Source organism: Pleurodeles waltl, chromosome 6 (assembly GCF_031143425.1).
Source record: "Pleurodeles waltl isolate 20211129_DDA chromosome 6, aPleWal1.hap1.20221129, whole genome shotgun sequence".
NCBI classification, from domain to species: domain Eukaryota; kingdom Metazoa; phylum Chordata; class Amphibia; order Caudata; family Salamandridae; genus Pleurodeles; species Pleurodeles waltl.
In genome coordinates, this window is record NC_090445.1 from 657,335,500 (window position 1) to 657,348,638 (window position 13,139).

General features: G+C 41.5%; 1 protein-coding gene across 1 annotated transcript in view; it reads left to right on the forward strand.

Annotated features, from left to right (window-relative positions):
• The first annotated feature begins 518 nt into the window (after positions 1 to 518).
• Positions 519 to 13,139, forward strand: part of CYB5R1 (cytochrome b5 reductase 1) — a 136,185-nt gene continuing 123,564 nt past the window's right edge. Inside the window, exon 1 of the mRNA XM_069239014.1 lies at positions 519 to 627. Within this exon, the coding sequence (XP_069095115.1) occupies positions 613 to 627 (15 nt within the window). The 5' untranslated portion in view covers positions 519 to 612. The remainder of the gene's footprint in view (positions 628 to 13,139) is intronic.

Here is a 13,139-nt window from a genome sequence, read left to right on the forward strand (position 1 = left end):
TGATGGGACTATTGGTATTTGTCGTTTTTTCTGTTTTTTACTTTGATTGGCTGCTGTTAAAAATAAAGCATAGAAAGAGAAGCATAATCTGAGCCTCCGGTCCTGACAGAATTCCCAGCCTAAGGTCGTGCAGCATTACCTCTAGAATTCCTGGGATGTTGGGGGGGAAAAAGGACGCAAATTTGGCGTTGGTAGCTTATTTGGACAAAAAGTTATGATGGCCTTAGTGCGAACTGCTCCAAATAGCCAAAAAAGGCCTGGCACCTGAGGGGGAAAAGGTCTGGCAGCGAAGGTGTTAACAAAGGTTAAAAGAGAATATACATAAACACTGTATATTCCGATTCACAAATAGAAAATAAAGCTAGTGTATAATATTAATCAATCGTTTGCAATCCATTTGCTCTCTGTTATGACCTTCTCGCCTTTAAATTATGTAAAAAAAACTGGAGGAATAAACCTTCCAAGATGGCCGCGAAATTGTATACATTTTGGAAGTCCTCTTTCTATTTCCAAGACTACTTAGTTTGACAGGCTCCGGGAGGTGGTTTGTGCCTTCTGTAGCCAGACAGAGTGGTACCAGTTACAAGTAAGGACGGACCTGTTGCGGCGACCATGGGCTCCCCTGTGGTGAGTACACAACTCTTCCATATTCTATGCAGCCACAGGTCTTCTGGGAGACTGTGGACCCGCCATAGCGACCCCTTAGATAGACAGCGCTCCCTGCAGCAGTAGAAGTCTCCTAAAAGGTTGGGTTGTTTCGGGGGGTGCCACTGCTCCTCCACACTACCGCCATTTACCATTCTTAACTGTTTCTTCATGGGGTTATTGTTGCAATCCACAGAGTTACATAGTTTTTGCATAACTGAATGCATTCCAGGACTCCATATTTTTCGATGAGTATGTCATGAAGCACGTGAAATAATCGCGGCTTCGTTGGTTCGTGCCAGATACCAAGACTACGATGGTTCTTAGATAGTTCCACTGATTCTTTGGTTTGGGATGTCACTGTAACAACAGAGAATACTTTGAACCGCGTGTTTACAAATATATCACTTGCACAAAGGGACACGTCTGTAGTTTAAAAATCTTCTTTTTTTTTTATTTATAAAGTAGCAAAAATGCTGTCTCGCGGCTTTTACAGGCTATTCACGACACCGTGATGCTCCGTTAGAAGTGTATGCGCAGGTTTTACATTGCTGCAAACACATTAAATGCGTTCCTACGGGCACTCATTTTGATATAGTACGATAGAAATGCAGACAGCCATACAGCAAAAGAAACACAGCAGTCAGTGCGCAACAATTGTAACATAACCCTTGCTGCAGGGCATACTGAGTGAAACGTTGTAAGCGTACGGGCGAATGTGCATTGTTAAATGGGCAATAAGTATTGCAGCTCTGGTACGTTGGGTGCTGCTTTTCTTGGGAACACCTGCTAATGCGCCTCACTGGAGTACTGGGTGTTCTCGGTATGAGCATCGAGAGAGCAGTGAACCAAGTTCAGTTAGTTGTAAGACACAAGGCTCGTGGGTTATGAAAGCAAAGCATGATGTACTAGTGGACATATGTGTAGGCTAACATACGAAGCTGTCGCGTATGACATGATGTGCCCACCGTCACATGTGACACTTTCAACAATTCCTGTTTTTTTCAAAAGTGCCTACCATGCTGGGTTGCTACGTCTAAACACATGTAGTGATTAAAGCAGCATTACAAACCTCAGAAAGCAAAGTTCACTTGGAAAGTAGTTAGAAGAGTTTAAAAGTGTCAATCACGCATGACATGAATCACCTTGAAGCTATGTGCTTAAATGAACGGATGAAAGCAAGCATTGGTAATGCCTATAGGTCTGGCTTTAAAGGAATGTGGCTTTGTAATGTGAAGCATTACAAGTAAATAGCATGGAAATAAATATGTGTTTGTGTAGAAGCAAAGAACTGTAGAATAATATTGGTAGATTAAAAGATTACTTGACAGTTGCACTGTCAAGCCAGACCTAAAAATCCATGTAGGTTAATAACTGACCTCCTCCCATCAGTGTTGCTGCCAGACAAAAACAACATAAATTATTTTGTTATGTAATACACTTTCATAGAATTCCAGTGCCATGTGTGTGTGTGTCCCTGAAAGTTCAAGCCTAGGCACCTGGATAAATAAAGAAAATGATCACAGCTGCTTGGCGGGCAAGCACTATTTTCGTGGAAGCACACAACTTCTGCCCTATCAAAACATGTATACTCCTGGCTCCAAACGTGGGCGGAGCAAAAGCCCCTCTCTAGTGACAATCACATAATTGTCTGGTGACAGCTGCGCTCTCAAGCCAAACCATTAAATAGGTATTGCATTATGTAGGTAGCTGCTGCATTTTGTCTTACTTCCAAGTGCTCTCGTTTTTTTTTTTTTTGCTTGCATTCGGCACAAAAAAACTGTCTTAACTAGTTCATTAGCTGTTACAAAATGTGATAAGGCAGAGTATAAGTAAAAATGTCATCCTACATCAGTAATTTACCCAGAATTTTAAGACCTAAACGTTTTTCTTTAGAATGGTAATCAAGCACATGCAGTAAGCTCTGAGAATCTAATTATGAAAAGATGCTGCAACATGTAGAAGAAAAATACTTGTTTTAAATTATAGGTGTTCAAGATAGGTCTAGGAGTGCTTGATGCATTCCAGACTTTCAAGACCGCAACAAACGATGCAAAAGAGCTCTATTTGGATTCATCTAAACATATTCACAAACTGCACTTCCTAGTAGATTTTCTAGTACTGGAAATGTACTATAAAATGCTAGTCACAAACTATGTGCGGAGGCCTACGCCTCAGTCTGTCCTATCTTCCGACTGCAGAGTCACCCTATGCTTAGGTATACGTTTTAATAGTAAATGCAGGGGTGCGAGTGAGTGGCTGGAAAATGGGGGAATATTAGTGAACAAGGGGTTGTGGAGGAGCTGGGAGGGGTGTAGGGAGAGACATAAACCCACCCACAAAAGAACAATCCTGCTCCTATTCACAAACTGCACTTCTATAGTGACAAGTACCAAAAGGACTCAAAACAGTAGTAAATGTACTCCAGCAAAGAGGTATAGTAGGTCCAGCAGCATGCACAGCCAACTGCTGGTACTTAAACACCCTCCCATAGAATATAATGGAGATAGTGACCTAAAACAGACCCCACAGAAAATAATGTTCATGAAAACGGTTAGAAATATAAATAAATACAATTAATATAAATATAATGTAATGTTAAATACATAAAATATCAACCTTATTTTATTTTAACATATTGTAACACGAATTTATAAACTAATGTAACATTAACATATAAAAAAATTAGTTTTAATTCGTTATATATATATATGACTTTTATTAATGGTTAATATATATTTTTTTTTTTACTTAGGGCAGGATTTTTTAAAATTTAATCTTTAGGAGAATATTTTAATTAATCTGATATTCAAATCAGTCTAATTTTAAATGTAAAATACGTAATTACTGATGTAGCATTTATTTCTTGTGTCCTGCACTTAAAATACATATATGTTTAATTTACATTAATATTTATTATTATTTTTAATTTATTTATTGCTTTTATGTAGTTACTCGTATACAGAACAAGAAAAAAGCTCCGATACATCAGGCAGAACCCTCAGAGAGCAAATTGCAAAAATCACAACTAACGTTCGAGCCTGACGGATAACCATACCTTGCTATTTGACGATTTTGCATTTAATACATTTTCATGTAGACAAAGTATAAACAGACAAGGGGTAGATAGTCCAATTATGCATGTCACAATCTGCATTGGGAAACAGTGGAATGAGAAAAGATAGCTAACGAGAAGAGAAGAAGAGAAAAAGGAAGAGAAGAGGCAGTCCTCGCAGGTATCACAGCCAGCCCGAAGGAACAAAGTGTTGTCTCAGTTCACCAGAGGGGAGAGAAGGGGGGCCCAGCGGTCGTGGTCAATTTCAGACCCCAGCTTCCGTTGCACCTCTCTGCAGCCCAGATTCAAGGAAAACCCGCAAGGGGGACCACACATCTTGTGGCCGAGAGTTGGGCGGCATTCGTTCCCAATAGGCCACCAGCTACTCCTGGCAGTAGGCAGCATCCAGCAACCAATCCTGACAGCGGGGAGTCTGACCTCTACCTCAGCACATCGCCACTCTGCGTTTCGCCAGCACCAGAAGCAACCCCACCAGTCTCCAGTTTTTGGGGGGGATCTCCCTGACCTATCCCTGAAGAGCAGGTTTAGGGGGCCTCAGCAACTCAAGCCCGATCATGTCCTCCAGCGCACTCAGCACATCCAGCCGGAATCCCCGCAGAGCCCCACGCCAGGCGTATGAAATCCGCCTCCAGCACTGCGCACCTATCGCATCTGTCATCAGACCGAACTCTCCTCTTCTTGAGACGTCGCTGCGTAAGGTACAAGCGATGCAGAAATTTAAAATTTAATAATACTAGTCTATAGTTGGGGGAGAGTTCACGTATGTGCGCACAACAATACCACCATATCTCATCCAACAGGGTCTCCCCAATATCTATCTCCAGTTGCGCTCTGGCCCTAGACGACACCACGGGGGCAGTTGTCTGCATGCACACATACAGGCCTGTGAAAAGGCCGCAGGGAGATAGGGACCTATACAGTAAACTCCAAGACACGGCTCGTCAGGAGCGCCGCAGGGAACCCAGGGTATCTGAACCGCAGGAACTCCCTGATTTGAGCGCAACGTCCACAGAGATAAATGAGTTCTCAGGATACCAAGATCCCAGGGTAATCAGCTGCAACGCGCGCAGATGCTCGTCCATCCGGCCACCCCCCAGTGTACGTGGGTGCACATCCTCCTGCACCGGCGCGAGCGCGCAAACGGTACCCCGGTCCCAGCCTGCTGCAGAAGCGCACGCCAGGCCTGCACCATGCACGCCACCGTATCCACGTCCTAGAACTGCGCCTTTTGTATAATACTCCAGAAAATCGGGGGGGGCAAACAGAATCATGTTCCGGAGCCAGGTGCTGTAAATATTTTAGGGGATGCATCCAGAAATGCATTTCCGGGCTCTTAACTGATCTAGAGCTGATAAGTGTGAATGGGTCTAATTTTTTAAAAACAATTCCCCCTCCTCAATCAAGGAAGGACAGACCAAAGGAAGGAAGTATTTCCTCAGAGAGGCAGGGGTTGAGGAATGAGAGGCAGGGGAAGAGGAACCGTGCAGCGAAGTTATGAGGAAAGAAAAGAAGAGCCCAGGCAAACCGGTGTTACAGCAAGAGCCCGGAAAGGAATATTATGACTATGGTCAATTTGTCTAGTAGAGTATTAACTGATCATGAATCGGGTCTTTTGGCATTGGGCTTTTCCTTCTGGCCTATGAGTGATTTTGATTATGTACAAACTAGAATCAACCTTTTTCATTTTGTCAGGAAGTTAAAACTAAAAAAAATGGTATCCGACGAAAGTGACAGAAAAATTACAGGTTGCTGACAAAGGGCAAGTCAGCAAACTATGTATTTCTGATATAGGAGTATTACATACACGATCTATGTTACATGATGAGGTTGAAGCGCAAGAGGATCCTGTTTTTAAACTTGGCAGATCTAGATATTGAACTGGATATGTCTTGTCCGACCTCTTTCAAACCGAAATCAATATTTGCACCAGTAGTTCAATGTGAGGCAATAGATGTATTTGAGAAAGACATTCTTAAACAATTGAAGAAGATTAGATACCAATCGAGGGGTACAAAATGTCATAATCTTACTGATTCTCAAAAAACGGCATTACAAGGTTTAAAAAATGATTGCAACTTTGTAATCAGACAATCGGATAAAGGAGGTAATGTAGTGGTCTTAGATAAAGTTGCTTATATAGCAGAAGGGATGAGACAACTGAAAGATTGTAAATGTTATATACAAGTTAAGTTGACTGATGTTAAGGCAGCCAATGCTGGGTAATATGAATTATTGTCTGATTGGAAGGATAGAGATCTGTTGAATTGGGAGGCATTCCAATTTTTGAAATGTGACTTTCCTATTAGAACTTTATTGTACCTTCTGCCCAAGTTACACAAAAACAGGGAAATTCCCCCAAGCTGACCTATTGTGTCTGCCTTGGGATCTCTGTTGGAGAATACTTCGAGATATATATAGACTGCTTTCTTAGATCATTTGTGGAAAGTCTTCCATCATACCTGAAAGATACAACACATTTTTTTTAATTGATTGATGGCCTCCAATGGGTGGGTGATTACTTAGTCCTAGCCATGGATGTCACGAGTCTGTACACTTGTATTCAACATGATATAGGGTTACTGGCGATCAGACACTTTATGAGAGCAAGATCAATTTCATATTTGTTACATACAGAGATGATTTGTGATATGATCAGCTATTGCCTTAGAAATATTTTTTTCCTATTTGATAATCAGCTGTACAGACAGGTCCAGGGAACAGCGATGGGTACTTGTTTTGCGCCCAGTTATGCTAACTTATTTATGGGCTGGTGGGAGGAGCAGCTATCCATCAATATACCAGACTATTATGATAAAGTCGTTTTATGGTGTTGGTATATAGATGACATCTTTGTGATTTGGAAAGGAGATGAAGAGTCTGAAGCAGGATTTGTGGCGGCTCTGAATATGAATGAATACAATTTGCATTTAAGTGAACAATACAGTAGGAAGCAGATTCGATTTCTGGATGTAGAAGTGACAGTTCAAAAGGACACTTTAAGTACCAGGTTACATAGGAAAAACAACTACTGGGAATAGTTTACTGAATGCTCATAGTGCACATCCACTTAAGCTTATTATGATTATACCGTATGGAGAACTCTTAAGAGCTTGCCGCATTTGCAGTACATGGGAGGACTATCAGCGAGAAAGTGTGATCATGTGCAGGAGATTTCAGGAAAGAGGGTATAGCAGCAAGATCATTCAACAAGCAAAAAGTAAGGTTGATAATATCAAGAGAGAGGATTTGCTATACTCAAGGGGTGATATGTGTAAACCGGAGGATAGTTTAAGATTCATCACGACATTCTCCAACCAGGCTCACACTTTAAGACACATTCTCAATAAAAGTTGGCATACTCTACAAACAGACTCTGCCTTAAGTACCCATATACCGAACATGTCCTTGGTTACTTTTTGTAAAAGTAGATCACTTAGAGATGATTTAAGTCCTAATATGGTAACCAGTGGACATGAGGCAATGTCGACATCAGGAAATCCGGCTGGGTTTTTCTGTTGCAAACATTGTAAGGTTTGTAAGTACAGTGATAATTGTGTGGAATTGATCGGTGATAATGGCCATTGGATTCACCAAATTAGGGGTCATTATAATTGTAACACTGACTTTTGTATATATTGCCTTAAATGTCAGTGTAATAAATTGTATGTGGGCAGTACAATACATAAAGCTAAAAAAGAGTTTTGGAACATATCAGAGCCATCCGCAATCTTGATCATAACTACCCTGTAGCTATACACTTTCATACAAAACATAAAGGGGATGAAAGGCTGCTTAGTTTTGTGGTTATTGACCAGATTAGGCCAACCATTCGGGGTGGCAATAGAGAGAGGAAATTGAGGATTTTGGAATCCAAGATGATAATTAGGCTTAATACTTTGAGCCCTGAGGGTCTTAATTCAAGTGAAGAAATTAATGTTCATTTGGCTTAGATGTATATGAAATTTGTTGCTGGGTAGAACTTCTAGGAGGGATTTTTTTATTTGTTTTGTGCACATCACGGTGGTGTAATTATTAATTTTTTGAATCGTGGGTTCTGGTTTTTGGTTTGTTTACATGTCAAATGTGAGGCAGGGAGTTTGGATTAAGTGAAGCGATGATATCTGATAAAATATGTTCACTGGAACAGGAATGTGCCTTTATGGGGAATACAAATCAGTTCATTGATATTAGGGTTATCAAATTGAGATAATTTAATGTAATAATTGAAATATTTAATTATAATTTAGAGGTGTACTAATTCTATATGTGATGAATATTGTGATTTGTATTTCCACTAAAATATTGGTGGAAAGGTAATATTTATATTTTGGACATTTAAAGATGGCGCCCGTTTTCCCTGTGGATCATATGTATTTGATTTAGGCAGTCCATTATTTATGTTTATGTATTGAAGGGTATTTACTATGTAAAGCGAACAGCCGGCCCACACGTGAACAAGGCTACGGCTGAAACGCGTTGTGAGGAGGCATCTGTTATTAATTAAACAATATATGTGACCACATTTTTGCTGTCCGAGCATGTCCATTGTATTATGGAGGAACTGGCGAACGATATAAGTGGATAGCTGGATCCACGCTCTGACCGCCACCATTTGTGTTGCTTTGGGTTTCCGGTGTTTGGTGGTATTGGAATATATATATATTATCAGGGGTGTGGAATTTATTAAAATATCTACTTGTCCAGGGGACAGGTTGCTTCTCAAATCTACTTGTCCTGTAAAAAGATCTACTTGTCCCTTTGGTGCCATGTAGTGTGGCGACAAATTATGGCAGCGATCTCATTATGTAAGAGCTCTGATAATAGCCTCTCTGATTATGCCAGGGCTACTACCATAGTAGGGCTTGCAGTTTCAATCCCTACTGTAGCAATTTCCTTATTTTGCCACCTATCTGCATACTGGGGCTGGAGGAAGCAGTAAGCAATAGTTCCAGGGCTGGAATGCCTTTGAGTCTGCAAACCTACTAACCTGCATGTTTTAAAGATTTTCACCAGCTTCTCTCTAATATTTTCCCATAATAAGAAAGGTTGGACATTTATTCCTGACAATGGCAGAATTAGAACTTCTTCCAGGGTTGGGAAGAAAGTGGCTGGAGGGAAAATGAACTTGCAAATGCTCAATAGATTTTCACATGAGCAAATCTACACATCGTATTTACCCATGCTAAAATACAGTTCACAAATATTTTATAGGGGTACGACATATACCATGGGTGCACTTTTGTGACTTTCTTTAAGAATTTGGGGCCACATGTAGGTAGGTTCAGATTTGCGACCCGCAAATTGCGAGTCAGAGCGACTCGCAATTTGCGAGTCGCAAATCCGAATGTAGGATGGTGTCCCTGACACCATCTGTGATTCGCAAGGACTTCGCAAATGCCCACCTCATGAATAATCATGAGGTGGGTCGCAATTTGCGACCCCCTTGCGAATGGCGGCCCTCACAGGGATGGTGTCCTGCTGGAAACAGCAGACCAGACCACCATGTCTGTGACTGCTTTTCAATAAAGCATTTTTTTATTTTTTTTTGTAATGCAGCCCGTTTTCCTTAAAGGAAAACGAGATGCATTACAAAAACGAAAAATGAAACGTTTTCGTTTCATTTTTTCAGAGCAGGCAGTGGTCCGCAGGACCACTGCCTGCTCTGAAAAAATGTTTACAGTGACATTCACAATGGTTTTGCGAAAGTGTTAGCACCCATTTGAAATGGGTGCAAACTGCGATTGGTTTGCGCCCGCGTTCACGGTCATAAAACAATCCTACATTGCACTGCGAGTCGCAATTAGGAAGGGAACACCCCTTCCTAATTGCGAGTCGCAAACCCGTTTTGCGATTCAGTAACCAGGTTACCGAATCGCACAACTGGGTTTGTGCATCGCAGTGTGCTTTTTGCACGTCGCAAACAGCTAAAGTCGCAGTTTGCGACATGCAAAAAGCTACCTACATGTGGGCCTTGGTCCCTAATTAGGTCTAGTGTTAACAAAGACATTTTGTTTTTATTAAACTTCTATTTCTCTCTCTTTCGGCTGGCTTTACTGTGAGTGATCGCATTCTGCTCTTCCACACGGAGCATATTGGCACACAAAGTAGTTTTGTTCAGTGTCAGGAACTACAGTGGCAATCAGTGACATAACGAAACTGGAGGGTGCCCTTTTGCAAAGAACATGGAGGAGCCCCCTCTCCAGACTCACTCAGGGCAGGTGCTGTGCTGAAGGGGCCCCCTGGAGGGCGGCTGCGGGGCCTTTGTTTTGCCACTGGTGGCAACGTGTGCTTTTAGAGTTCAAAAACTTTTTGGTTTTTTTTTTTGCCAGTGTTTGTTACAATGTTGAGGGCCTGGTAGCTCCCACAACAATAAAGTGTTACAAAAACCATGTCAAAATAAGACACGCATTGATGAAACTAAAAGACTTATAAAAATATGTCAGATCAGTTGGCTTTGTCAGTGTTTGTTTATTTTCATGCTTCCCATAATCGTGTTGAAAATGGTTACACTGATTTTCCATTAGAAATATTTTTGGGAAATACTAGCATGCATCAACACATTTTACTAAATGACACTTCATTTGCATCTAATCAGAGAGCATTCTGGGAGCATTATACTTAGCCTCATAGCCTAAACTTTTCAAAAATGTGTATACATGTTTGTTTTTTTTGTACTGGAACCAACGTCAGTAGTGAAGTGTGACCTTAAAACATTTATTTACAGCACTTACCCTAATAATGAAGGCTTTCAAATAATGAACCATAAATACAAGTTCAAACAGCATTGTCTTTTGGAAACACATTACCTCAACTGCAGAGAGTTTCACTCTCTGTAAACAGGCAGCCAAAGGGTTTGTGCTGCAGAGGGTTGGGCCTACTTGTCCCAAGGACAAAGTAAACATAAAAACTTGTTGCCCTTGACCCCAAACAGGATGTCCCGGGCGTCAGGCAATAGGAATTCCACATCCCTGTATATATATATATGTCCTATGACTCCACATCAGCCACCTGTGCATGTCTGGAGAGATATTGATCTTCCTCAGAGTTAACTTGCATACAGAGTACTGCAGTGGTTTCAAGCCTGCATGCTTGCCTTTAGAGTCCAGTCTCAAATAGAGGGTGCTGTGATTTCTCCTTAGCCAATCCGGCATGGAAGTCTGGTAGCGCCTTTATTTTACAGAGCCGTTGTATGTCTTCCATAGCACATCATAATGGTGAGCTTCTAGGCCAACATCATTTTATCTGGATACTCCCTGCTCCGACTACCCCACCCGCGTGAATTTACCTCATCTTATAAGGGCTGGGACACCTCCATCTTGCTAATTCATGACTGTTGTGAATCTCCATCCTTACAATTCACTGGGAGTGTGAACTCCCTACATCCAATCTCAGTGACTGTGCCAGCTGTACAGCAACTGGCTCTGACTGACACCCTCTCCCTTTGATAAGCCAGATCATAAGTTTGTAAATTAAATTTCCAGAAGGGCTAAAACATGTTTAGATGAGTCATAATCAAAGCTTTGGAGACAATAAGCGGGTACTGAAACCTGCTGTTGTACTTACAGCCTGGTTCTGTCCCTACAACTTGGCTGTATCCTTTCATTCCTAGAACAGTCCCCAAAGAGACGACCACAACCACACGAACAGCGGATTTGAGTTTGGTTAGCTTACACGTTTTTCCCCCATCAGTCAGCGTTAACTCACCAGGAAACATGCTTCGTTTTTTTTTTTTTATTGTATTAAAAGTGTGTTCTGCAGAATAGGGTAGACTCTGTCTTTGTCCAGTTTTTGTTTTTAAAGATAAAAAGCAACCCAGGTTCTGATACTTTTTTGATGTGATCAAGAACGTTATGCTTTTCTGGACCAGACCTTGAATAGAGAACCACGAGATCAATCGGAGTGGAATTACATGTTCACACTTGCATAAAATAGAGTTATGAAAATGTTAAAGAGCTAACACGGTAAAAGAACATTTTCTGAAAATTAGAGGTAGGAGGCTTATATATTTTTCAATACAAATCAAACAGGTACAGTCATTAATTTATTAAAGGTTTAAAACCTGTATTTTTTTTTTATAAAGTAAATCAATGTACTCTTGGCCAGGGGCACATTCGTTGTACAAGTGGTTTGCATTCTAGCAAATTAACAACATGATGCCTTCTGTCCTATTACCACTATTGTTTAAAGGTATGTTTATGTTACGCAGGTCTCTCTCTCTCTCTCTCTCTCAGTGCGTCTCTCTCTCTCTCCCAGTCTGTCCGTCTCTGTCTCTCTCCCAGTGCGTCCCACTCTCTCTCTCTCCCTCCTCCGTCTCTCTCTCTCTCTCTCTCCCAGTCCGTCCGTCTCTCTCTCTCGTGAGTCACTCCGAGCTGGCCTAATGGCATCTGAAATTTCCGTCTGTGGACGGTTGGAAAAAATGACATTCTCAGAAACTCATGAGTGAATTCGTTTAGAGCCGAAAATGGGGAAGAAAAGCAAATCGGTGCTTCTATCAGAACGTGACCTTGGGAACAGGAATAGGTTTTAGGTCGCTGTGAGGCATGCTCCCTAAAATAAATACAAACTTAATAAATGATTGTTCCCGTCTGGCATGGTTCAGACAAGCCTCCACCTCCACGGTCTCTACACAGACATCTTCCTTTTATTTCTCTTATGCAGAGCTGAATCAGCATCTAACAGACGATACGTTTCACTCTTATGGATTTGATCAAGACTTTCAGTCCGGGGAGAAGTAAATCTGTGCTAAAATACTAAGACCAGTCTTTATTGGGCTGGCCCTCCGTGATTACATTTGCTGGAGAAGATGAGTCAAATTCTCTGTTATTCACAGTGCGCCCGTGATCTCGTCCCATGGCCGAGCGGAAGCAGTTAATGGCAGTCTTGCCACTCAGCTCCCGGCGGATATGTCTGCAGGGGCACCAATCAAGCAAAAATATCTGACTTTGCAGCGCCCTCTACCAGCGTTTCAACGATGCTACCATTGTGCAATCTCCAGATTCTTTTTCTTTCTATAGAGCATTGAGCCTCTCATTTTTTGGGGCAGGGAGTGGTGTGTTGCATAAATTAGTGGATGTGTTGCAGCTAGTTTTATCCTATACTCCTATCTAAACCACATGAGGTGTCCTTGAATAAATCGCCGTACTTCCCTGCACCTCAGCTTCCGTATGGAAATATGGAGACTGCTTGCACTAAGTGAAACAATGGTCTTATGGTCTGTGTTAAAAGCAAACTGCTTCATGTACTCACTTGAGGCTTGCACAAGATGGAAGAACATCACCAATCGTGCTTTATTCGTGTGAAACAGTCTGCTGGTACTTGCTAGATGCACAAGTAAAACAGATTAAATAAGCGTAAATGTTCGGCCATGTTCGACCCACAGATATACACATTCCTAAAGAAAGTCTGAATGAGAAACATG